The following is a 25526-nucleotide window of genomic DNA, read 5'->3' as shown; positions in this document are numbered from 1 at the left end:
AAAGGTAAAAACAGTAAATTCAGAAAAAAATGGGCCAGTATGAGTTTCACTTTGTTAAAATCTAAATTAATTGATTATTGATGCATTTATGTTTGAATGCATTTTACTGTGTATTTGATGAAGGTGGAGCTACTTCTGAGTTCTTAGCCATGAACTCAGTGGCTCTGCTGATGGCAATAACGGTCTGTTGGTCGGTCAACAGTCGACCGCTTGCAGGGCAACCCAAACTCATTTAACTCATTTAGAAGAGGAAAAAAAAGGCAAACTATCCGCAATGTCTGATGGAAACATTCATCACAGTTTACACACCAGCTTCCAGGTTCAACTTTGACCCGCTGTATCAGGCATAATTTTGGAATTAGGATTAATTACTGACATCTCAAGTGAGCTCAGTTTTTGATTTACCACCAAATAAAGTGGTCTCTTTTTGCCCAACAGATTTTGTTTCCACAATCAATAGAAATTCATGACTTAAGGAAAGAAAATAAGACACAAGTTAAGATAAGACAGAATTATCTTTGAGTAAATTAGATCAAGAATGTCCTGTCTGAAACTCCTGTCTGACACAGTCTCATCTAAAAAATCCCTTTAGCAGCTTCACTGTAACATTCTGGATCCTGTCATGTTGTTTCCTGTTTTATTTTTGTAACTCTACCTCTTGTGTCATTTCAGTTTCCTGTGTTTTCCCGCCTCTCATCAACCCCACCTGAGACCACTTACTCACCTGCCCCTGATTACCCTCCTTCCCTTCCCTGCACATATACCCCCACCAGCTCCACATGTCTCTGCCAGATTGTTCCCTCTGACTTCGCCTCGTGCTTTTGCTGTGTTTGGCTCCCAGGGTTGGTTGGACTTTCCCTGCTATTGATTTTGAAGAGTTTTGCCTTTTTCCTGTTTTGTTTGCATAACGCAAGTAATGCAGATTACATTTCCTATATGAATCATTTTTATACGTGTGAGAATATTGCTGCACATTGTTATTCGTGTCTTTTGTGTGTGTCAAAGGAGTGCACTTCCCAAAGGTGAATGTCAACACTTTGCCCTGTGTTTCACCTAGCCAATAAAATCTGAGTGTCTACCTCTGTGTGACAGCGACTGTCTTCAGGCTGTAAGAATTGCATAAAAATGCTAATTAATTTATTTAAGAGTCTTGTTTATAGTTCTTTGTGTTTAGCCGAAGGATCAGCAAAGGGTTAAGTTTCTTTGTAGCTCCATGGTGGGGGTAGGTTCTTCTGGGAACAGGCTGACACCAGTTCCTCTTATTCTTCTCCAAACAAAAATTGAGCAACAAACATACAGTCAGACAGGTTTTGTCGAGTGAAGTACAATCATTTAGGATCTTCTTCTACTCAAAGACACAAAAGGTAAGACTTTATTCGATGTTCGATTCAGTTAGAAAAGTAATCTAATTCAATTTTGGACACTTCTTGTTTTCCACATGGTCCTGTACTGCGATCTAAGTGAAGTGACCCATTTAAAACATTCAAGTTCAAAATCATTGGAGGATGGTGGAACTTCTTGTCAGCCTCTCAGGTGAGAAAGGGTGTGTTGGTGGGTTAAAGACAACAAACAGGACTTAGTCCAATGAAATGCAGGTGATTTCTGTTAAAATCTCTACAACCTGTGTAAAATCCAAGATCCAAGATGGATCCAATGTAACTCACTTTCCTCATAGCCTATTTTTTAGTGGTGCTACTCCACACACTGCCCTTCAGGTCATCGTCTTTATAATTTTGTGTCATATAATACAGGGTGATAAGAAACACAATCAACTGGTCGGCCATCGTCATTAGCTGTAACGTGACGTCCATGATGCAAAACATGATCGGGAACGGTGTAGTCTGTGGTACCTACCTGTGCATGTGATTCAGTTCACACCATTCGCCACAGTTGGTGTTGACCTCCATGGTTTTCAGATTGGAAATAATAATGATGAGGATTTAATGTTTAAGATTCAGCAAGTATTGCAGCATTACAACAGTCATGCAATAAGTCCTCCTACGAAGGCTATAATGTTTAGCTTTTGTTGGCGCTGTTGAATCAACTTTATGGTCGGAGGGTGTAGTTTGTGGTGTAGATTAACCGTGTTGCGTTATATGGAGTCGTGTTTCTGTTATTTAGCCTGTCCTCATTGAAATTAAATGGATGGACAAAATAATAGAAAAAGTTTTCTGCACAAGAGACACATTAGGTCACAATCAAAGCAGCAGAGCTCATCATGTCTGGACTTTTAAGTTCCGAGTATGAGTCATTTTAGCAGCCTTAGTTCAGATTCAAAGGTTATGTCCTCTCTTGTCTCTTTCAGTCTACAGGAGCAGGCAGGATGTCTGTGACCATGGCCAAAACTAATGGGGTCACCGTGTTGACTTTGACCGCTGACCCCCAAAGCCGTTATCCTCCGCTGTGCCAGATCCTCAAAGGCCTTTGCTACAGCCCTGTGTGCTGCTCTGTGTCTCAGCACCTGAGGAGGCTCCAGAAAAATCTGTCAGTCCTGGGGGTGAGTTACAACCTTATTCTACATGTGTGAAGTTGCTCTGTGAACTTCTGTCCATGTCACTTCAGGAGAGCGTTTTCATCACACTGTCTTAGCTCTGTACCTGTTGTAGAGCCTCAGGTTATGTTCTGTTTATATAAGAAAGCTACATTTAGAAACCACCATGAAACTGTGAAAAAAAGTGATGCCGCCAGTGACAGTAGTTTTCTGCACCTCAGGGTTGCTCTGCACCTTTAACTGCAGTGATACTCTACAGCTGTTTGTTGTTCATGCTGTGTTTCCTCCTCCACAGGCTCTGCATATCATGGTTGGGTTGCTCAACATCGGCCTTGGAGTGATCCTCCAAGCAAGTCATAGTGGCGCAGGGTGGCAAATGCAAGACACGCGATTTCATATTTGGTTGGGAGTACTGGTAAGCAAGCTCATGTTGTCTCGTGTATATATAGTCTCCCGTTGTCCTGTGCCAGATTGTCTTGTGAACTCTGTGTACCTTATCGCATGACCTTGCCTGTTTTTGCCTCGCCAGTGAGTTTTGATTACCTTTGTTTTTGCCTGAAGATGTTCTTGATTTTAGTTTTTGCCCTATGGAAACCTTAGCATCTTTTGTTTATACTTTTGATGACCAAGCGCCTTTTGTTCTTGCCTTGTAAATATCTGAGAGAGTTTTGTTAAAACCAGCCTTCGAGTTTTTGATTATCCTTGCTGTTTGAGTTTTGCATTTTGTGTCCAGAACCCTTGAGTCTGAGCGCATGTTAGATGTCCTTGCTTGTTTAGGGTTCTCCTGTACTGATACTTTTGTTCCTGCTTTCATCAGATTGCTGCAAGTCTCTGGCAGTAATGCACGGTTTTCTCAGCTGTTCTTTCAAACATTTGATTCCTCTAAAGGAGAAATTTTACTGTCTTCCTGGAAGGTGTGCTGCTGTACCAATGATTTTTAAACTTGCATATACTGCCAAACATGCCTCTTGGAACTTGAGGTGTCATTTTGTAACCATTACCTTTCATCCAATGGAATCATGGTTGCTTCTCAGCTTGTCCTGCATAGGGGGGATTTATATCTGCATCACTGATAAAGCAAATTCAGTGTTATCTTTGCTCTGCAACAATCTGGTAAACTAAGTAGTGAATGGTTTAAAACGGAATAATAATATTCACTAGGGATTTAATAATAATGACATGGCTGTATTCCAAAAGCAATCCTTCAACTCAGAAAGATTGTTTCACATTTTCATTATCAATCTGATTCATTCAACACACACAAATTATAGAAATTCTAGATCTTCAGAAAATCTTGAATGTTTAAACCCATATATACGCTGCAGGGTTAAATAATTTTGTTTGCAACAGCATGAAGTTTCGTGTTTTTGTTGAAGAATGGAAGTTTCAAGATTTTGTTTTTTGTCTTTAGTTTATCATATTTGGCATCGTGAGCATCTTGTCTGAGAAGTACCCCAGTCCATGTCTGGTGAGTAGTTCAGCTTTATAACATCCTCATGTCGTCTTTCATTTTATTATCATATTATTCTTGTTTTATTCCAAGATAAAGAGGCAAAATGCAGAATTTTGTACTTGGTACATGTAACGTCACAAATTCCACAGGTGAGACAGTCTGTGTTTTTATTTCCATGAGTGACTGTTTGCTGTGTTTTGCCTGGTTTGGTTGACTTAAACTGACCTGTCTTGTATTTTAGGTCATCCTCAATGTGATTTTGAATCTGGCAGGAGTTGGTTTTGCCATTGCAGCCATTGTACTCTACAGCATCAATGTGGCACATATATGGGGTTGGTGGATGTGTCAGTCTTATTACTACCGTTCACGAAACAGTACACCATCTCCTCGAGTAGACATCGTAATGGAGAAATGCTTGAAAGGCAAAGCACTGATTCTGGTAAGTGTGGAAAATGTCACCTCAATGTTCAAAATACAAGCTATATTACTGATGAGTGGAAAATGGAGGACTTATTGATTATTTGAATTGATTAATTCATCTTTTGTTAACTGTTTATGGATTAATCGTTTAAATCATGTATCAAGCAACAAAACTAAATATGAGCTGGTTTCAGCCCCTGAAATATGAGGATGTGCAGTTTGTCTGTTTTATATGATGTATGATTGTAAACTGAGTATTTGGGTGTTTTTTCACTTTTAGTCAGACAAAACAAGCAATTTGAAGATGTCACCTCGGGCTCAGGGAAATTACAATTTTTTAAAATAAACTTTTTTTTTTTTTACCATTTATGACAAAATGACTTATTGATTTGACTGAAAACAATATGACTCCCCATCTTGTAATTATGATCTTATTTTCTCATAATTTTGAGATCCAGATCACGTAAATATGAGGAAAAGGTTAAGGTGGTTATCGATAATTGCAATCACATGCCCTGATCACTTAATGCTGTTTATGTGACGGCGGGTGCAGAGAGAGACCCAGGAGCGGAAACGGAGAAGGTTAACAAAAGTTTTATTTTCACAAGAAAGGCAATAACTCAAACAGTCGCTGGCAGCGTGAGGTCCAAACAAACACAAACTCAGAGAGGTCCAGAGAGTGCTGGGCTGTGTGGGCATGGGAGGCACTGGAACGAAAAGAGAAGAGACAAACGATTACTCCAAAAAGGTTTAACGAGATATCAACAAGTACTTTACCACAAGAGACTTGAGACCAACTGATACCACGGTACGTGGAAGTATACTCTGGCGTCGAGGAGCGTCTCCGCAGAGGTTAAATAGGCGTCCTAATTTCAGGAAGTGAACTCAGGTGTGCCCAATCACTCCTCGACGCATCGGGGGGGAAGGGAGCCTCAGGAAAACAAAACGTAAAGTTACAGCCAACACAACAGAACACAGGAAGTGGACCTTCAAATTAACAGCACAGACAATACCAACCACCACAGTACCCCCCCTCAACGAACGCCTCCAGGCGTTCTACCCGGCTTGTCCGGGTGAGCGGCATAAAAGTCCCGAAGGAGAGAGTCATCCAGAATGAGCCCCCTGGAGACCCAGGAACGCTCTTCCGGACCGTAACCCTCCCAATCCACCAAGAACTGGAAACCACGACTGCGTGGACGGACATCCAATATCCGTGACACCGTGTAGGCGGGGTGACCGTCAATGAGGCGGGGGGGAGGCGGGGCGGCGGCCGGCGGGCTGAGCTCGCTGGAACGCACCGGCTTCAACAGAGAAACATGGAAGGTGGGGTGGACCTTCATAGAGTCTGGTAGTTTGAGCCGGACAGCAGACGGGTTAATGACCTTCAACACCTCGAATGGGCCGACAAAACGGGGAGAGAGCTTACGTGACTCGACATCCAACGGAAGATCCCGTGACGACAACCACACCTGCTGACCCGGTCGGTACTCGGGGGCGGAGACGCGGTGAGCATCGGCCAGCCGTCTGTTCCTCTCCGTGGAGCGAGTGAGAGCAGCTTTGGCAGACTGCCATACCTCCTTAATCCTCCGGAGGTGCTCCTTCACAGAGGGGACGGACACCGCAGTCTCCTGCTCGGGAAACAAGGGGGGTTGATAACCCAGACAGCACTGAAACGGTGACATACCTGTGGCCGAACAGGAGAGGGAGTTGTGGGCATATTCAATCCAAGGCAGGTGAGTGCTCCAAGAGACGGGATGATGAGCAGCCACGCAGCGAAGAGCGGACTCCAGATGTTGGTTTGCTCGCTCTGTCTGGCCGTTACTCTGGGGATGGTAACCAGAGGACAGACTCGCCGTGGCCCCCACCGCCTTACAGAACTCCTGCCACACCTGGGAAGCGAACTGTGGACCCCGGTCAGAAACCACGTCGAGGGGAATACCGTGAAGCTTGAACACATGAGACACGAGTAGACTAGCAGTCTCGAGGGCAGAAGGCAGTTTAGGCAGGGGAACATAATGCACAGACTTGGAAAAGCGATCGACAATAGTTAGAATGACAGTGTTACCTTCAGATGGAGGAAGACCAGTAACAAAGTCTACGGCGATGTGTGACCATGGGCGGCTTGGGACGGGCAAGGGGTGCAGTAACCCCGCAGGGGGATGATGAGAAGCTTTTCCCCTGGCACAGACAGAGCAAGCGGCAATAAACGCACGGGTGTCACGGTACATCCTGGGCCACCAAAAACTCTGGCGGAGGAACTGAAGAGTGCAGTTTAAACCAGGGTGACAGGTAAGTCTAGAGGAGTGAGCCCACTGGAGGACTTGCGATCGGACAGAATCCGGGACAAACTTGCGACCGGGGGGACCGGAACCCGGGTCCGGTTGTTGCTTCTGCGCCTTGAGCACGAGGGATTCGATCTCCCATGTAGCCATCCCCACGATGCAAGCCGGCGGGAGGATGACATCCTGATGTTCCGAGTCCAAGGGAGGAGCAAAGAGACGGGACAGGGCGTCGGGCTTAGTGTTACGGGAACCGGGGCGATAGGAGAGGGTGAAGTTGAACCGGCTCAAGAACAGAGCCCATCTGGCTTGGCGGGGATTCAGCCTCTTAGCGGTGCGTAAGTAGGCGAGGTTCTTATGATCAGTCCAGATCAAAAAGGGAACCGTAGCACCCTCCAGCCAGTGCCTCCATTCTTGAAGAGCCCAAACCACAGCCAGCAACTCTCGATTCCCGACGTCATAGTTCCGCTCGGCCTGGGATAAGCGGCGGGAGAAGAAAGCACAGGGATGAAGTTTGTGAGTCTGAGGGTCTCTCTGGGAAAGGATGGCACCAGCACCGGAGTCGGACGCGTCCACCTCGACCACGAACTGACGGGCGGGATCGGGGTGTTTGAGCACTGGGGCGGAGGTGAACAGTGCTTTAAGCTGGGCGAAAGCCTGTTGGGAATCAGGAGACCACAGGAAGGGGATTTTAACAGAAGTAAGTCTAGTGAGGGGAAGAGCTACCTTACTGTAGTCACGGATGAATCTGCGGTAGAAGTTAGCGAAGCCGAGAAACCTCTGCAGCTCCTTCCGGGTGGTGGGGACGGGCCAATCCGTGACCGCTTGGATCTTGGCAGGATCGGGTCTTAACTGACCCTTGGCGATGATGTAGCCTAGGAAGCTCACTGAGTCAGAATGAAATTCGCACTTCTCCGCTTTAACATACAGTTTATTCTCAAGAAGTCTCTGAAGCACTAGTCTGACATGCTGCCTATGTTCCTCTAAATCTCGAGAGAAAATCAATATGTCATCTAAATAAACGAAAACAAACCGATTTAACATGTCTCTGAGGACATCGTTAATAAGAGCCTGGAAGACTGCGGGGGCGTTAGTGAGACAAAGGGCATGACAAGATATTCAAAATGACCTAACGGTGTGTTGAAAGCTGTCTTCCACTCATCACCCTCCTTTATCCGGACGAGGTGATAAGCGTTACGGAGATCTAGTTTGGAGAAGATGGTGGCGGAGCAGAGTGGTTCGAAGGAGGGGTCGATGAGAGGGAGAGAGTACCTGTTCTTAACGGTGATGTCGTTGAGTCCACGGAAGTCGATGCAGGGGCGAAGGGAGGCATCCTTCTTTTTAACGAAAAAGAAGCCTGCCCCTAACGGAGAGGAGGAGGGGCGGATGAGTCCAGAGGCTAGGGAATCCTGGATGTATGTCTCCATGGCTTCCTTTTCGGGGCGTGACAGGTTATACAGGCGACTCGAAGGGAGAGGGGCACCAGGGAGGAGGTCTATGGAGCAATCGTAAGGGCGATGAGGAGGCAGGGACAGGGCCAACTCTTTACTGAACACCGGGGCTAGGTCATGGTACTCGGGAGGCACGGAGGTAAGGACAGGGGGCGTGGGAGGTGGTGGAGAAACACGGGAAGAAAAGGGGTTGGCCGAACGAAGACAGTGGGCGTGACAGAATGGGCTCCAGGTGGTGATACTGGCAGTAGTCCAGTCTATCTGGGGGTTATGGTTAAGCAACCAGGGGAGGCCCAACACCAGGGGGATCTGAGGAGAAGGAATGACGAAGAATTGGATGTCCTCTCTATGATTCCCGGAAATTATGAGCGTGACAGGGAGCGTACGTTGAGTGACCTGAGCTATACGTCGGCCGTCTAAGGCGGTTACATTTCTGGGCACCGGGAGGGATTCAAGGGGAAGCTTAAGCTGGGTGGCTAGTTCGGTGTGGATGAAACTCTCGTCTGCCCCTGAGTCGATCAGAACTCTTATGGGAAGAGACTCACGACCCCAAAGCAGACAGGAGGGAACAGTAATGCGGGAGGGAGAGCTGATATTAGGGGATGTCTGACTCACCAGTGCGCTCTCCGTCACGGGTGAGCCTGCCCTTTTGGCGTCTGAGGGCAGTTAGCGAGATAATGACCTCCCTGGCCACAGTAGATACAGAGCCGCTGGTTGAAACGTCGCTGCCGCTCGCTAGAGTGGAGACGGGTCCGACCCAACTGCATGGGCTCCGAAGGGTGGGAGGAGGACGTGGAGGGAGCAGCGGAATGGCCGGAGGATCCGCCACTGGCTGAAGGGAGGGCGAGGGAAACTGGCTCGTGAACATGAGAGAGGCGAGTCTGGGCTCTCTCTCTCTGTCTCTCTCTCAAGCGGTTATCTATACGTATGGCGAGGGAAATTAAAGACTCTAAAGAATCAGGCTCATCTCTGGAAGCTAATTCGTCCTTTAACTCACTAGAAAGACTCCGTAGGAAAACACCTCGTAGCTCTAACTCCCCCCACCCGCTCTCTGAGGCTGCGATACGGAAGTCGATAGAGAAATCTGCCACTGATCTCACTCCTTGCGCCAGAGAGAATAGGCGTTTAGCAGTTTCCTGCCCCTGTCGTGAATGATCAAAAATACGACTAAGTTCCCTCGAGAAACTGTTGAAAGACGAGAGAATGGGGGAGTGCTGTTCCCATAACGCTGTAGCCCACTGCGCTGCCCTGCCCCGTAACAAATTGACCGTATAGGCTATCTTAGCTCTATCAGAAGGGTAACTAAGGGGTTGTTGATCAAATACTAGTGAACAGCGCAAAATAAACCCCCCGGCATTACCAACCTCACCTGAAAAGGGTTCGGGGGCCGGCACATAAGGTTCTCGCTGAGAGACAGACAGAGAGGTAGATTGGGCTGAAGCGGTAGCTGGTGGGGGTGGCGCTGGTGTGGGACTGGAGGAGGAAGGCGAGCCACGGGTGTCCGTGCGGCTGAGGTGAGCGGTGAGGTCACGGACTTGGACGCTGAGATTTTGTACTGCCTCCATTACTCCCCGAAGCATGTCCTCGTGCTGGCCGAGACGTAGTCCTTGATGGGCGAGTGCCGCTCGAAAGGGGTCCGGATCCGCTGGGTCCATGTTGGCCAGAGTATTCTGTGACGGCGGGTGCAGAGAGAGAGACCCAGGAGCGGAAACGGAGAAGGTTAACAAAAGTTTTATTTTCACAAGAAAGGCAATAACTCAAACAGTCGCTGGCAGCGTGAGGTCCAAACAAACACAAACTCAGAGAGGTCCAGAGAGCGCTGGGCTGTGTGGGCATGGGAGGCACTGGAACGAAAAGAGAAGAGACAAACGATTACTCCAAAAAGGTTAAATAGGCGTCCTAATTTCAGGAAGTGAACTCAGGTGTGCCCAATCACTCCTCGACGCATCGGGGGGGAAGGGAGCCTCAGGAAAACAAAACGTAAAGTTACAGCCAACACAACAGAACACAGGAAGTGGACCTTCAAATTAACAGCACAGACAATACCAACCACCACAGTTTAGAGTTTTTTTAAGTTTAGTTTGGTTTATTAGAATTAATTTAAAACTTCAGTACAGTCGTCACTGATAGCTACTTGTTGGTGTGTCTTTCTGCCTGTTCTGATCTTCTTGGTATTTAGCTGAATAAAACTGGCCGGACACCAATCAACAAACACATTCACAATTTGCATAATTTCCTGTATTTACTTACAGCCCAAAATAAAAGTTCATTAGAAATACACCAAAAGAACTGAAACAACAAATTTGAAGGAAATGGGTCAAGTCAAAAGACATTTCACTGATCTTATTAAATCTAGATAAAACACAGGTGGTTAAAGCTTTTAAAGTAACAGTTTTGTGTCCCACCAGATGCTTCTAAGAAGCATCAATGCTGTGCTGATCGTCCTGTCGGCCCTGGAGCTCTGCGTCGCCATCAGCTGTGTCGTGTTGGGGATCAAAGCTCTGAAGAGCAGTGAGAAGAGAGAAAACAAGGTAGACGCTGCAGACTCATGTCTAACCTGTTAGACACTACACAGTCTATTTCTGATATTATTTTTCTCTTTTAGAGCACTTATGACCCAGAACTCTACAAAACACTGCTGGAGGAAGTCACCACTGACCCTGCAGTCTAAATGACAGTCTGTGCTTTGTGCTGTTGCTATAATCCTGCGCATGTATACCGTTGACTGTATGTATTGTATCAATGATTTACACTAATGATCAGGTACAGTCTCTGCCAAGCTATTCGTTTACTATAAGGGTTGCTTGAAAATATTAGTATTATAAGTATTTTTTTAATCTGCACTGAATTGTAAATGCTGCTATTTTATTCTGATGTTTTACTAATTGTTTGTATTCATGCCATCAGTTTAAATAACTAGTTGTAAAAAAAAATCTATTGCTTGGGTTCTAGTTTCTAAACTGTCATCTATTAACAGGTCGTATTTTCCTATTTTCTTGTGAGTTTTTAACCTACAATTAACAAATTTAATCCAACACATGAAATGTCTCATTCAGTTTCATGTCAGCTATCTGTTTTTGAGACTGATTCTTGTATATTTGATGCAATCTTTTTTTTATTTTACTGTTTTATCCACAAAATATAAATCAACAAATTGAAAGGAATCATTTTCTCCACTTGGACTATTATCCAGGCAGTGCGAGGAAGTCCTGGAGACTGCATTTAGATCATGCAGTGAGATAAAACTTACAGAAAATGTAATTGACAAGTGAACAGTTTAATGACCAAAATGGGGTTGTGCTGGGGGAATCTGGACTCATGTCCTGCATGTCATTGCCACCTTTTCTTTGTTTTTGGTTGTAAGAACGGAAAACAAATAAAAATGCACTGTATTCACAATGATCCTTTTTAGCTGACTGATCAGCAAAGGGTTAAGTTTCTTGATGGCTTCCATATCAGGGGGAGGTACATCTGGAAAGAGGTCCTCTGGAAGGAAGCTCCTCTCCTCCATTACCGAGCAATAACTGCACAACAGTGAGAGAGATCAGGTGGCGCAAAATAGTTTTGCTTCTGCTCCTCTACAGACAAAAAACGTAAGTCTTTACTCTGTTTGATTCAGTTTGTTAAGTACCTTAATTAAATTTTAGCCTATCCTTATTTTGTGTGTGGTCTTGTACTGCTACCTAAGTAAATCCACCCATTAAAGACATTCAGTGTACATCAAGTTTGATGATACATTTGGATACATTTTTCAAGTTCGAACCCACCATCTTCTTGGCAACTTCTCAGGAGATAAAAAGTGTGTGTCAGGCCAGTTTAAAATACATAAAACAGCACTTAATCCGATTAAAATGCGGGTGACTTCTGTTAAAATCAATACAACCAATACAAAATCCAAGATGGCACTTAACTTTTTCCTCGCTCACTGTGTACAGGGTTGCTCAGATGCAGTGCTGCCTCTTTTGGCTGGAAGCAATATTACTACAATATCATGTAGTTTACACATGTGTTATAATAATATGGCTTGTATAGGCTCATGGTAAATAATTGCAATATCTTCAGAAATTATATTAGATCATTTTGCAGTTCATTTTGGCTTTTTTTCTCTGTCATTTTTTTTCAAGGATAAGAATGAGAGTAAGAATGGTAGCCACAACAGTCATGCAATAAGTCCTTCCTATGAAGGCTATAATGTTTAGCTTTTATTGGCGCTGTTGAATCAACTTTATTTTCATGTCGGAGGGTGTAGTTTGTGGTGTAGTTTAACTGTGTTGTGTTATGCAGAGCCGTGTTTCTGTTATTTAGCCTGCATTGAAATAAAATGGATGGACAAAAAAATAGAAACACCAGGAGTGCCCCAAACCCTGTCGAGTGTTTTCTGCACAAGAGACACATTAGGTCACAATCAAAGCAGCAGAGCTCATCATGTCCTGACTTTAAGTTCCGAGTATGGGTAAGTCATTTTAGCAGCCTTAGTTGCAGCTGGTTTTTAGATTGGAAATAATAATGACGAGGATTTCATGTTAAGATTCAGCAAGGATTGCTTTTTTAAAGAAACACCATAACCTGATTGAGCAGATCTTTATGTCCTCTCTCGTCTCTTTCGATGTGCAGGAGCAGGCAGGATGTCTGCGACCATTGCCAAAGCTGATGGGGTCACTGTGTTGACTTTGACCTCTGACCCCCAAAGCCCTTGTCATCCACTGTGTCAAATCCTCAAAGGCCTTTGCTACAGCCCTGTGTGCTGCTCTGTGTCTCAGCACCTGAGGAGGGTCCAGGAAACTTCTCAGTTCTCACTTCTGGGGGTGAGTTATAGCCTGATATGTTTGAAGCTGCTCTGTGAACTTCAGCTTTAAAGTATTTCTATCACTTCATTTTTCATTTAGTCCCTTTTCTTTCCTCACTCAGTTCTGATTTCAACTTTGACTGAACCATTCAATTAAAAACAAATTGTTGATCTGTTGACTAAATTTTCAAGGCCTCAGTCAAAAGCTGCACATTTTTGTTGTTGCCATGTTACAGTCACATCTTTCTGCACCACAGGGCTGCTCTCTAATTAACTTTAACTGTCACTTGGTAACTGCAGTGATACTGTGCAGCTGTTTGTTGTTGATGCTGTGTTTCCTAATCTACAGGCTCTGCATATTGTCGTTGGGTTGCTCACCATCGGTCTTGGATGCATCTTCTATAGCAGTGGTGGCGCCACTTGGGTGGGGATGGAGCATACCTTGTTTCCTTTTTGGTTTGGAGGAATGGTGAGGAAGCTTGTTTTAATGTTGACCAAGCGCCAACCTCTGGGGCTGAAAAATTAAGCCAAGGCATTGTGCCAAAAACAGCAGTTGGCCACTTGAGGCTGGCTTCAAATGTGAGTCAGTCCCCATAGACTTCCATATTAAAATGCCCAACTTTACAGCAGAAATAAGCACACTTACAGCCTGCTACAAAAACATTTTGGGTCTTTATGGCTGTTTTCCCTGTCCATGACAACTGCAAATTATATTAAGACTTAAAGTTATGCATAATCATGGGCATGGCTGCTTTGAGTGACAGCTAATCACTAGGTGTCAGCAACCAGGCTGGAGTAGCCCTGAGTTGGTGCAGTCAGGCGCTGCCAAGATGGTGACAGTGGGAGACGTTGTCACTGAACTTTACAACGGCTACCCAGAAACCTGTGGGTGTCATCACGGACACTACATTCATGTTTTGTGCAGTCAGTGCAGTCTATGGTATGGACATGGTCTGAGCTCACTCTGAAGTCCGGCTGCAACGAGGCTGTTATGTGTGCATGTGCAAGTCACATTGCAAAACTCCTGATGCAAAGTAAAGCAAATTAAATCAAACATGCAACATTTTTTTGGAGCTTGATATAAAAGGAAAACACATACGATTCTCGTTTTCCAGGACTAATCTCCAATCTCATATCACATAATTACATAATAAACCACATTTCATCAGCTTTAAAGGATAACTTTCGTTTTTTCAACTGGACCTTATTTGTAGCATTAAATACGCCCATTTACTCACCCAGACAACTTTGGTGGCATTTGGAGTCATTTTGAAGAAATTAGCCCCAGAGGAGCGGCGCGTATATCGCGTGTAATGCGAGTACTCGGGGGCACCCATGCGCAGCCTCTATATAACACATAATCTGCGGCGAACATATTCCAATATTTTGTTATGATATGCTGGTGCTAATCCCCTCTGAGCCCGTGGTGGCATGTTATCAACATCCAGCGTCTCTAGACAACTACCTCTGACGTGGATGATGTCATTACCATCATTATCACTGATATTATTTTTGTCTTGCACAAAAAGCAAGACAAAAAAACTAGTACTGATGACCCAGAATCCTGCAGAGCAGTGATGGAGGAATTCCCCACTAACCCCACAGCCTAAAGTCTCTGCTTTGTGGTACTATAATCCTGTGCATGTGTACCACTTACTGCATTGTAACATTAATGATTTACACAAATTGTCAGGTACAGTCTCCAACAAGGTTGCTTAAAAATATTTGTCCTTATATTTTAGAGTCCATCCATCATTGTCTTTCGCTTATCCGGGGCCGGGTCGCGGGGGCAGCAGTCTAAGCAGGGATGCCCAGACTTCTCTCTCCCCAGACACATCCAGCGTGTCCTGGGTCTTCCCTGGGGCCTCTTCCTGGTGGGACATGCCCGGAACACCCTCCCAGGAAGGTGTCCAGGAGGCATAAAGATGCCCGAGCCACCTCAGCTGGCTCCTCTCAACGTGGAGGAGCGTCTCTACTCTGAGCTCCTCCTGAGTGACAGAGCTCCTCATCCTGTCTCTAAGGGAGCAACCCGGCACCCTGCGGAGGAAACTCATTTCAGCCGCTTGTATCCGAGATCTCGTTCTTTCGGTCATGACCCAAAGTTCATGACCATAGGTGAGGGTGGGAACGTAGATTGACCGGTAAATCGAGAGCTTTGCCTTTCGGCTCAGCTCCTTCTTCACCACGACGGACCGGTACAACGACCGCATTACTGCAGCTGCCGCACCGATCCGCCTGTCAATCTCACGTTCCATCCTTCCCTCACTCGTGAACAAGACCCCAAGATACTTGAACTCCTCCACTTGAGGCAGGATCTCTCCTCCAACCCGGAGGGGGCAAGCCACCACCAAGTCTGAGAACCATGGCCTCAGACTTGGAGGTGCTGATTCTCATCCCAGCCGCTTCGCACTCGGCTGCAAACCGCCCCAACACATGCTGGAGGTCCTGGTTCGAAGAAGCCAACAGACAACATCATCCGCAAAAAGCAGAGATGAGATCCTGTGGTCCCCAAACCAGACTCCCTCCGGTCCTTGGCTGCGCCTAGAAATTCTGTCCGTAAAAATAATGAACAGAACCGGTGACAAAGGGCAGCCCTGCCAGTGTCCAACATGCACTGGGAACAGGTCTGACGTACTGCTGGCAATGCGAACCAAGCTCCTGGTCCGGTCATACAGAGACCGGACGGCCCGTAGTAGAGGGCCCCGGACTCCATACTCCCGAAGCACCTCCCACAGAATGCCACGAGGGACACGGTTGAATGCCTTCTCCAAATCCACAAAACACATGTGGACTGGTTGGGCAAACTCACATGAACCCTCGAGCACCCTGCTGAGGGTGTAGAGCTGGTCCAGTGTTCCACGACCAGGACAAAAACCGCATTTTTCCTCCTGAATCCGAGGTTCGACTATTGGCCGAATTCTCCTCTCCAGTACCCTGGAATAGACTTTGCCAGGGAGGCTGAGGAGTGTAATCCCCCTACATTTGGAGCACACCCTCCAGTCCCCCTTCTTAAATAGAGGGACCACCACCCCGGTCTGCCAGTCCAGGGGCCCTGTCCCCAAATGCCACGCGATGTTGCAGAGGCGTGTCAGCCAAGACAGCCCCACAACATCCAGAGACTTGAGGTCCAAAAATGATGGAAACACAACTCTCTCTCTCTCTCTCTCTCTCTGTGTGTGTGTGTGTGTGTGTGTGTGTGTGTGTGTGTGTGCGTGTGTGTGTGTAAACTGTGTAAGCTCTTATCTAGAAACAGGACATATTTACCTACGACCCTGTTTCCATAAAAATTGTTTCACTGTGTAAAATGTAAATAAAAACATTTTACAAAGTGTTCCTAAGCCCATGTATTTATCTCCTTTGTACAGTCATGTGCTAACAAAATGTTGAACCTCGCTCCATCCTCGCCTGTGAATGACTGAGCCTTTCCAGGATGCTCCTTTTATACCTAATCATGATACTATCACCTGTTACCAATCAACCTGTTTACCTGTGGAATGATCCAAACAGGTGTTTTTGGAGCATTCCACGTCTTTCCCAGTCTTTTGTTGCTCCTGTCCCAACTTGTTTGAAACGTGTTGAAACTGCGTCAGAGTCAGAATAAGCAGATATTTACAAAAATCAATGAAGCTGATGAGGTAAATCTTAAATACTGTACATTGTCTTTTTTGTCATTAAATAGTTTTCATTAAAACAAAGGTGGAACAATAGTAACTGCAACAACAAACACAGTGACAAAGTATGACATACATGTACAAATTCAGGCCAGCAGCTGTTCAACATTACAGTCCTTTCTCTCTATAAATTCTACAAACTGGACCCTTATCTCTCACTGCGGGAAGTGAAATGAATAGTTAATATAACTTAATTGTTGCTAACTGCTGCTAACTGTAGAGCACTGGTGTACTGGCAAGATGCATACCCTGGCAAGATTTCCATTTCCACCCCTTCATGGCTTGCAATTGAACAGGATCTCCCCACAAGCTCTCTCCCTGCACTTCTCTTTTCTCTAACCAAACCTCTGAAGGCTGTTGCAGGTAATAACTTCATGGTTAAAAACTCTGTAAGAATTTGGTATCAAATAAGGAAAAAGTTGCCTGAAACTTCTGTTTGTACTCCAGTCTGCCACAATCATGCCTTTCCACCTTCACTTACAGATGGAACTTATAAGATCTGGAAAAGCAAAGGCATCATCACTTTAGGAGATCTTTACATCAACAATACTTTTGCTACCTTCACACAGCTGAAGGAAAAGTACACACTCCCGCCTTCACATTTTTTCCGTTACCTTCAGATAAGAGCTTATATCCGCACTAATATATCAAATTTTGAATCATGCCCAGCCCCCAATGAACTGCATAAACTTATGAATCAGGCCCCTGACTCAAAGAGACTTGTCTCCCGATTTGTGAACTTTTTCGCAGCATATAATCCGGTCTCCACACATTATTTAAAGGAAGCCTGGGAAAGTGAACTTGGCATTTTAATCAGCATTGACAGTTGGGAATCTAGTCCCAAAAAAATTATTCACACTTGTTCTATAAACTCTAGACACCAACTTATTCAGTTTAAAGTACTCCACAGGCTACATTATTCCTGCACCAAACTACACTCATTTTACCCTTCAGTCTCACTAACTTGCCCGAAATGTAAATCTGCAGAGGGCACCTTCGGCCACCTCTTTTGGTTTTGCCCAAAGCTACACAAATCTGGTCAGACATTTTTAAATGCTTTTCTGATGTATACAACTGTGATATCCCACCAGACCCATACACTGCTATTTTGTGCGGAACCCAGTATCTAGTATCTCTACCCCTCTTACAAGGAAAGACAATAAAATATGGCATGGTTGTTGCAAAAAGGAACATATTATCCCTTTGGAAAAACGAAGATGTCCCTTCTTTCAAAACATGGCTAGCTGAACTTACAGCCTTGCTGCACATGGAGAGAATCTGTTAAAATATTTCCTACAACTCTGCAGAATTTGACAAAATGTGGCAACCTTTTCTATTTCATTTATCCAAAACTAACTAAAGCACTTGTTTTGTGGATATGAATCTGACCAGTGTATATGTGCTGTATTTATGTATAAAAATGTTTTAGATATTTAGCTCAGCCAATTTGGTGCTGATTGCTTTGCTAACTGTTATATTTTTATATCCTTGAAGAGCAAGTTTTTGGTTTTATTTTATTTATTTATCATTATTTATTTTGATTTTTTTTCTTTTACTTTTTGTCTTTTGTCTGCCTCCCTTTGGGAGGGCGGAAAGGTTCCCTTGTTGTTGGGTTGCGTTCTTGTGTGTTTATGAAACTGAAAACGTATAAATAAAATATTATAAAAAAAAAAAACTTCTGGCTCCGGCCCTGCATGACACTTCTTTGTTTTAGGTTGAAGGAATAAATCAAAATCAAACCAGAGTATTTGCAATTGTCTTTGTGGTTAGCTGAATTATCAACAAAGGGTTAATTTTCTCTCAGGCTTCCAGACATAGGGAGGTACTTCCTGGAAGAGGTTCACAGAGTTCCTCCTCTTTTTCGTCTCCAAACAACTGAGAAACAAACGTAGCGACAATCAGCCAGACTTTGTTGAGGAGTACAAACATCTAGATTTTGCTTTTACTCCCAACAGGCAGAAACAGGCAAGACTTTATTCTGTGTTTGATTCATAGATTATGTGTAGTTTACTTAAGCCTGATCACCTTTTATCCAGTCTTCAGTATGTGTGGTGCACAGCAATCTAAGTGAATGCATCCATTTTCAAGCCATTCAGTGCTCATGAAGGTTATGAATGGACAAATATTTCAAGTTAGAACTCTTCAGAGTTTAGATTTACTTCCTCACAACTTGTCAGGAGAGAAAAAGTGATGTCTGTCAAGATCAAAACAATCCATGTAAAATCCAAGATGGCGTGTTGGGACTAGGGGGCTGCTCAGAGGCACTGCACTCAAGTTCAAGCTCTTTATTGTGGCTTGATGTTAGATTTTAGAAAACTCCCTCCAGGACTAAACAGCCAAACAAATACACCCTCCATTCAGTGCTCGCTCAAGAAAACAACACTAAAAACTGGGCTAGTAGCTGCGAACCGGAGAGAGATGATGTGAAACAGCTGGTTGGTGGGAACAGGAAACAAACCAGTGTTGTAGAAGAAGACGTGCAGTTGCTTGGAATGGCGGCCGACAGGAAAGGCCAGGCACCGAGTTTAAGGTTGTTTATGGTAGTTTGATTCAACCTGATTCAGCACATTTTAAAGTTTATATCCTCTCTTGTTTCTTTCAGTCTACAGCAGCAGGCAGGATGTCTGCGACCATGGCCAAAGCTGATGGGGTCACTGTGTTGACTTTGACCTCTGACCCCGAGAGTGCTTGTCCTCCACTATGTCAAATCCTCAAGGGCCTTTGCTACAGCCCTACGTGCTGCTCTGTGTCTCAGCACCTGAGGAGGGTCCAGAAAACTTCTCAGTCTCTCCTGGGGGTGAGTTATATCCTGATATGTTTGAAGCTGCTCTGTGAACTTCAGCTTTAAAGTCTTTCTTTGTTGTTATAAGAGTTTTTGTATCACACAGTCAGGGATCTGTACCTGCCCTCAGGTGATGTTCTGGTTATATTGGATTCAGAAAACACCATGAAATGATGAGAGAAAGCGGTCCATTAACAGGTTGTTCTGCACCACAGGGCTGCTCACCTGATAACGGCAGTGATACTGTACAGCTGTTCATACTGTGTTTCCTCCTCCACAGGCTCTGCACATTATCGTTGGGTTGCTCAACATCGGCCTTGGAGCGCTCATCTATGATGCTGGAATACATCCTTTTTTGTTGGGAGGAATGGTGAGCGAGTGTTATTTAATGATCTTTTTCTTTGCAAAATTCACCTGTCTCTCCCAGAGCTGGTGAAGACAAATGCAACTTCACTGAGGCTGTTCAGTTGGTTCCAGGAGATCCACCGTATAGGTCTTCTGTTGTTGGCTTTTACCAACTTGTGGTACACATGATTTGAGGTGGCTGAATATTAGTCCTTTCCTGTCTATGTTAGGGGTTTCAAACTCAGTGAAGAGGCCATCTTCAAAGATAAAAATGAATTTGCGTGTCAGATAAGCAGAGGCACAGGCATGACTTTTCTACTGGGTTGATCCAGTGACTCTATTGAAGTGGCAAAAATTTAACATTTGAAGGTAACCTAGTTTCCCTCCTGGCGCTTCAAAAATACAAAGATACTTAAAATATGTGTAAATTTGAGTGTTTTTGTGGAAGAATGGAAGTTTAAAGGTTTTGTTTTTTGTCTGTTCTCCAGTTTATCTTTTTTGGCATCGTGAGCATCTTGTCTGAGAAGTTCCCCAGTCCATGTCTGGTGAGTAGTTCAGCTTTATAACATCCTCATGTCATCTCTCTTTTCATTATCATTTTATTTTTGTTTTATTTCAAGACAAATAAAATGCAGAATTTTTGTTTGGTACATGTATTGTCACAAATCCCTCAACAATATACACACCTGCATTGTCCCACATGTATACAGTATGTATTTGCATTGGAGAGGGCAGAATATAGTGTTTGACAGAGTTGCACGTTCTTAAAGTTAACACCATCCATGCAGCTGTTTCCACTGCAAACCTCTCAGAGTGAAGGGGTGAGACAGTCTGTGACTTTTTAATTCCATGAGTATGCTGTTTATTGCCTGCAGTGGTTTTGCATTTGGTTGTGTTTAAACTGACCTGTCCTTTTACTTTAGGTCTTCCTCAATGTGTTCCTGAACCTGGCAGGAGTTGGTTTTGCCATTGTAGCCAACGTACTCTACAGCATGAATATAGTCCTCTTAAGTTTTTGGTGGATGTTTGATAATGCAATGATTCTGGTAAGTGTGGAAAATGTCACCTCAGCTCAGCTCACCTCATAAATATGAGATAAAGAAGTCATAAATATGAGATAATATCCTCATTTTATTTACTTTGAGGAATGAGTGTGCTTCCGTAATAATAACTCGCAGCCTGAAATAAAAACTTGAAGGCAGTGGGTCATTTTAAAGTTAACACAGTTTTTTGTGTCCCACCGGATGCTTCAGACCGGCGTCATTGGTGTGCTGATCGTCCTGTCGGTCCTGGAGCTCTGCGTCGCCATCAGCTCTGCCGTGTTGGGGATCAAAGCTCTGAAGAGCAGTGAGAAGAGAGAAAACAAGGTGGAGTCTGCAGACTCATGTCTCACTGTTGGAAGTGTTGTTTATTCAGGAAATGCTGACTGAACACAAATGCTCCGGTTCTTCCTCCTTTGTGTTTGAGTGTTTATGTTTTGAACATCTGGTCGTAGTTTCACTTCTAACTTTTCAGACTCCACTTTTCAAACTTTAAATTGTCCCCTTAGTTCCGTGCCAGCCAGAACAGGAAGTAAATTATTGTCATTTTAGCTGGTTTCTGCCATATATGATGTACATAAATCAAGGATGGGATTAAAGGAATAGACATTTTGGGAAAGAAGTGCTGCTTGGCTAGCTGCTTCTCCCTGTTTTAAGTCCTCATGCTAAAATGCAGCTTTAGATTTAGCGTACAGGCATGAGAGTGGTATTAATCTTCTCATATAACTCTCGGTGAGAAAGTGAACAAGTTTGTGGCAATATTTCTTAAGAAAGAATCTTACAATCTGCCAGTATAGACATGAACACTACTTTTAATAAAAATTTGATTTCCTGGAGTTCACTGCCAAATTGTATTTTCCTCTTAAGATTGTGAAGATTAAGATGCCGAAATATCAAGCGGACACAAAAATGTAGATTACAATCACCCCTGCTGGAAACAATAATTCATGCTTGTATGTAAGTTATGTGCTATGGCTGCACCTTTTATGTGCTTTTCTGATATTATTTTTCTCTTTTAGAGCACTGATGACCCAGAAAAATACAAGAGGGAGGAAGTCACCACTAACCCTCCAGCCTAAATGAAAGTCTCTGCTTTACTATCATATGTTACTAGAACTCCATTGACTGTATGAACTGTAACGTCAATGATTTAAACAAATTCAGATGGTTCGATCTCTGTCCGTCTTTTCCTACAAAGGTTGCTTGGAAATAGCAACAAAGGTTGCTTGGAAATATTTGCACTAAATATTTTTGGTAATATTCTGCACTATATTATCTATGCTGCTGTCCATTTCATTCTCTGTTGATGTTTTTTTTTTATTGTTTCTGTTTATTATGATTTTCTATCCAGTAATGTGCCTTACAGTCACTATGTTTGTAGGTAAGAAGGAAGTTTATACGTGTGTGACATTGATGGACTGATGGGGATGATTTTAAATTTTAATTTGAAAATGAATTGCATGAAACATTTGACTGTTACATATTTAATTGTTTTTTGTATTTCTGCCATCTGTTTAATAAGCAGTTGTGCTCTTTGTGTACACATAGGAGCGATCATTACAAAGAGAAGCTGAAGTGTGAGGTGAAGACGATTTCTGTCGTTTGTAAATCATTATATTCCTATTTTTATAGATGCTGTTTCTGGCTAAAATGAAAGTTAAATAAAATGATTACAGCGAGTCTGCTCAGTCGTGTTAGTCCAGCTGAACATCTTGTTATTTTACCTGTTGTTAAATAACATACTGCATGTGTGTGCTGTTACTGCTGATTCACTGCAATGTCCTAAAGTCTTACCCAGTGGTGGTAATAAGTACGTTAACTCAAATACTGAAGTACAGGTTTGAAGCACTTTATGTGAGTGTTTCTTTTGTACACCTGCTGTAGCGACCTCAAGAACCAGGATGTCGCTTAGAGGATGAGATACGGGCCTATGATCTATTTGTCTGACGCGCTTCTCCAATGGTCCGCCGACACAGAAATAACTTAGAAAAAAGTGCTTTAATAAAAAAGATTATCAACTTAAACAACGTAGCAACTTAACAAACAGCGATCAATGGACTAAACGTGTATAGTGCAGTCAACAAAAAATACGACCCACTCAAACCTCTTCCCTCGTGAACACAGGTGAACAGGTGCTTAAATCAACTAAGTGACACCACCCAGATTCCACAAATCACTGCCACGACGAAAAAATACCAAAACAAATCAAGAGCATAATCAAACCTTTACGTCGCCTTCATGGCTCCTACATTGGTTGTGAGAGCCAAAATGGTTTTTTTTTGTTGTTCTTTTTACTCTGATGCCGAGCTAAATTAACGATATATTTGAGGTTTGACATATTTAGACGCTGTGTGTAACGTTATGCTTTTTTTAAAAGTGGTGTCAAACAGATTTGCGCAGTTTGAAAACTGATCAGCCGGGCCACAATAATACGGAGAGAAATCAGAGTTTTCTCAAAAGGAGTTCAATGTGAGGTATTCACCCTTTAGCTGTCCTGCTGCTAGCCAAGACTAATGCAGCTCAACACAACAGTCATGCAATATGTCCTTCCAATGAAGGCTATAATGTTTAGCTTTTATTGGCGCTGTTGAATCAACTTTATTTTCATGTCGGAGGGTGTAGTTTGTGGTGTAGTTGGGTTATACAGAGTCGTGTTTCTGTTATTTAGCCTGTCCTCATTGAAATAAAATGGATGGACATAATAATAGAAACACCAGGAGCTCCCCAAACCCTGCCAAGTGTTTTTTGCACAAGAGACACACGGGCCCCAGTAGTTCAGCTTTATGACATCCTCATGTCATCTTTTATTTTATTATCAACTTATTGTTTTATTGCAAGACAATAAATAAATTTTGGACTTGAGTGCACTGTACGCTGTTCATTTGTGTGTCGTTGTACTTAAACTGACCTGTCTTGTATTTTAGGTCATCCTCAATGTGATTTTGAATCTGGCAAGAGTTGGTTTTGCCATTGCAGCCATTGTACTCTACAGCATCACTGTAAGCTCTTGGTGGATGTGTGATGAAGATTACTCTTCCAGGCCATCTATCCGCATAGAGATAACAGAGTAGTGGTTCTGGTAAGTGTCATCTCAGCAGTCAAAAGTAAATCTAATTTAAATCATTTATCAACCAAAAAAGGCTAAATATGAGCTGGTTTCGGCTTCTAAAATATGAGGATTTGCAGCTATTCTCTGCTTTATACTGTATGATGGATATGATTGTAAACTGAATTGTTTTTGACTCTTAGTCAAACAAAACAAATAATTTGAAGATGTCACCTTGGGTCAGGGAAATTGTGATAAAAATTGTGGTGTTTTACAGACAAACTAATTTATTGATTTGACCATTTGCCCTCATTTAATTTGTTTTATTTCTTTCTCAGTTTGAGACAGTGAGAATGTAGGCATTTTTATTAGCACTGTCCTCGAACCGAAAAGTTGCAAATGGCGGTGGGTCGAGTTTGTTCTGCACCTCACTGAGAAAATGATCTAACACTATTCTCTCAACACTCCTCATGACTCAATAGATGCCCGGATTCTGTATGGTAATAATTTAGGACCAGTGGTTTTGATGTAAGTGGAGATTTCCAGGTTTAACACCCACTGCTGAAAGGCTGAAGCCCAGAAAGGTCCTGAACACACCACAGTAAGGATATACAGGCAGAGGTCTGCAGATACACACACTGCCACACACACTTCTAATGGATCATAAGTGATGATTGAGAGGGATTAATTTTGTATGACTCAATCTGTTTTCAAGATTTTAAAGTAAATACCTTTTTGTGTCCCTCCAGATGCTTATGAGAGGCATGAATGTTGTGCTGATCGTCCTGTCAGTCCTGGAGCTCTGCGTCACCATTAGCTGTGTTCGGGGATCAAAGCTCTGAGGAGCAGCGAGAAGAGAGTAAACAGGGTATAGTCTGCAAACTCATATCTTACTGTTGTACCTGTTGTTTACTGAACAGAAATGCTGTAGTTTTTCTTTTTATGTTCCTTGTTGTTTGACTCCCAATGTATGAACAGAGCCATAATGTAAAGAACTTCTGGTCAATCTCACTTGCTAAAATAATCACCTGCTAGCTGTAGCATCGTATTTGGGGTTTGAGTATGTCTACACCTTTTTATTTGCTTTACTAATATTATTTTTCTCTTTTAGAGCACTGACGACCAAGAACAATACAAAAAGCTGCTGGAGGAAGTCACCACTAACCCTACAGTCTTAATGAAAGTCTCTGCTTTGTGGTACTACAATCCTGTGCCACTGACTGCATTGTAACATTAACCCCCAAACTTCTGGTCTATTCCTACGAAGACTGCTTAAAAATATTTGCACTCAGAGTATTTTTTATAATTATCTGCACTATATTATATATGCTGCTGTCCATTTCATTGTTCCCATTTATCATGATTTTTCATCCGGTAATGTGCCTTCAGTCATTATGTTTGTAGTTTAAAGGGAAGTTTGTGCATGTGTGTGTGACATGATGGACTGATGGGGTCTTAGTTTGCTATTTGACAATACTGAGCCTGTAAAACGTAAAGGCATCAAACCAACTGACTGTAACATATGTGATTGTTTGTATCCCTGCTATCAGCTGTAAAGCCTTTCTCGGTCGAGCTCCAGTTCCTAAGCTGTCCTCTGTTAACAGGTCATGTTTGTTTATTTTCTTGTGCTCTTGTGTTACAATTAACAAATTGAATCCATCATCATACTTAAAATGGTTCATGCGGTTTCATGCAATATCTTTATATATTATGTTTTTAGCAAGTAAATCTAAATCAGTTCAATAAAATCAAAGGAATTTAG

At 43.3% G+C, this 25526-nt stretch overlaps 2 protein-coding genes across 2 annotated transcripts; both read left to right on the top strand.

The window, feature by feature from the left end:
- Positions 1-1294: 1294 nt before the first annotated feature.
- On the top strand, positions 1295-12020 carry LOC121610615 (membrane-spanning 4-domains subfamily A member 8-like). The gene is made up of 7 exons (XM_041942816.1): positions 1295-1364; positions 2306-2497; positions 2787-2906; positions 3903-3959; positions 4186-4383; positions 10503-10625; positions 10700-12020. Exons 2-7 carry the CDS (start codon positions 2324-2326, stop codon positions 10763-10765), a joined length of 738 nt encoding a protein of 245 aa, XP_041798750.1. The 5' UTR covers positions 1295-1364; positions 2306-2323; the 3' UTR covers positions 10766-12020.
- Positions 12021-18398: 6378 nt separating this feature from the next.
- Positions 18399-22397, top strand: LOC121609887. The gene is made up of 7 exons (XM_041941640.1): positions 18399-18516; positions 19154-19348; positions 19614-19703; positions 20167-20223; positions 20602-20724; positions 20932-21045; positions 21738-22397. Exons 2-7 carry the CDS (start codon positions 19172-19174, stop codon positions 21795-21797), a joined length of 621 nt encoding a protein of 206 aa, XP_041797574.1. The 5' UTR covers positions 18399-18516; positions 19154-19171; the 3' UTR covers positions 21798-22397.
- The last annotated feature ends 3129 nt before the right edge of the window (positions 22398-25526 follow it).

This window comes from Chelmon rostratus, chromosome 8, assembly GCF_017976325.1.
Source record: "Chelmon rostratus isolate fCheRos1 chromosome 8, fCheRos1.pri, whole genome shotgun sequence".
NCBI classification, from domain to species: Eukaryota; Metazoa; Chordata; class Actinopteri; order Chaetodontiformes; family Chaetodontidae; genus Chelmon; species Chelmon rostratus.
The sequence above is the reverse complement of the archived record's forward strand: the minus strand, read 5'-3'. Positions and strand labels throughout refer to the sequence as shown.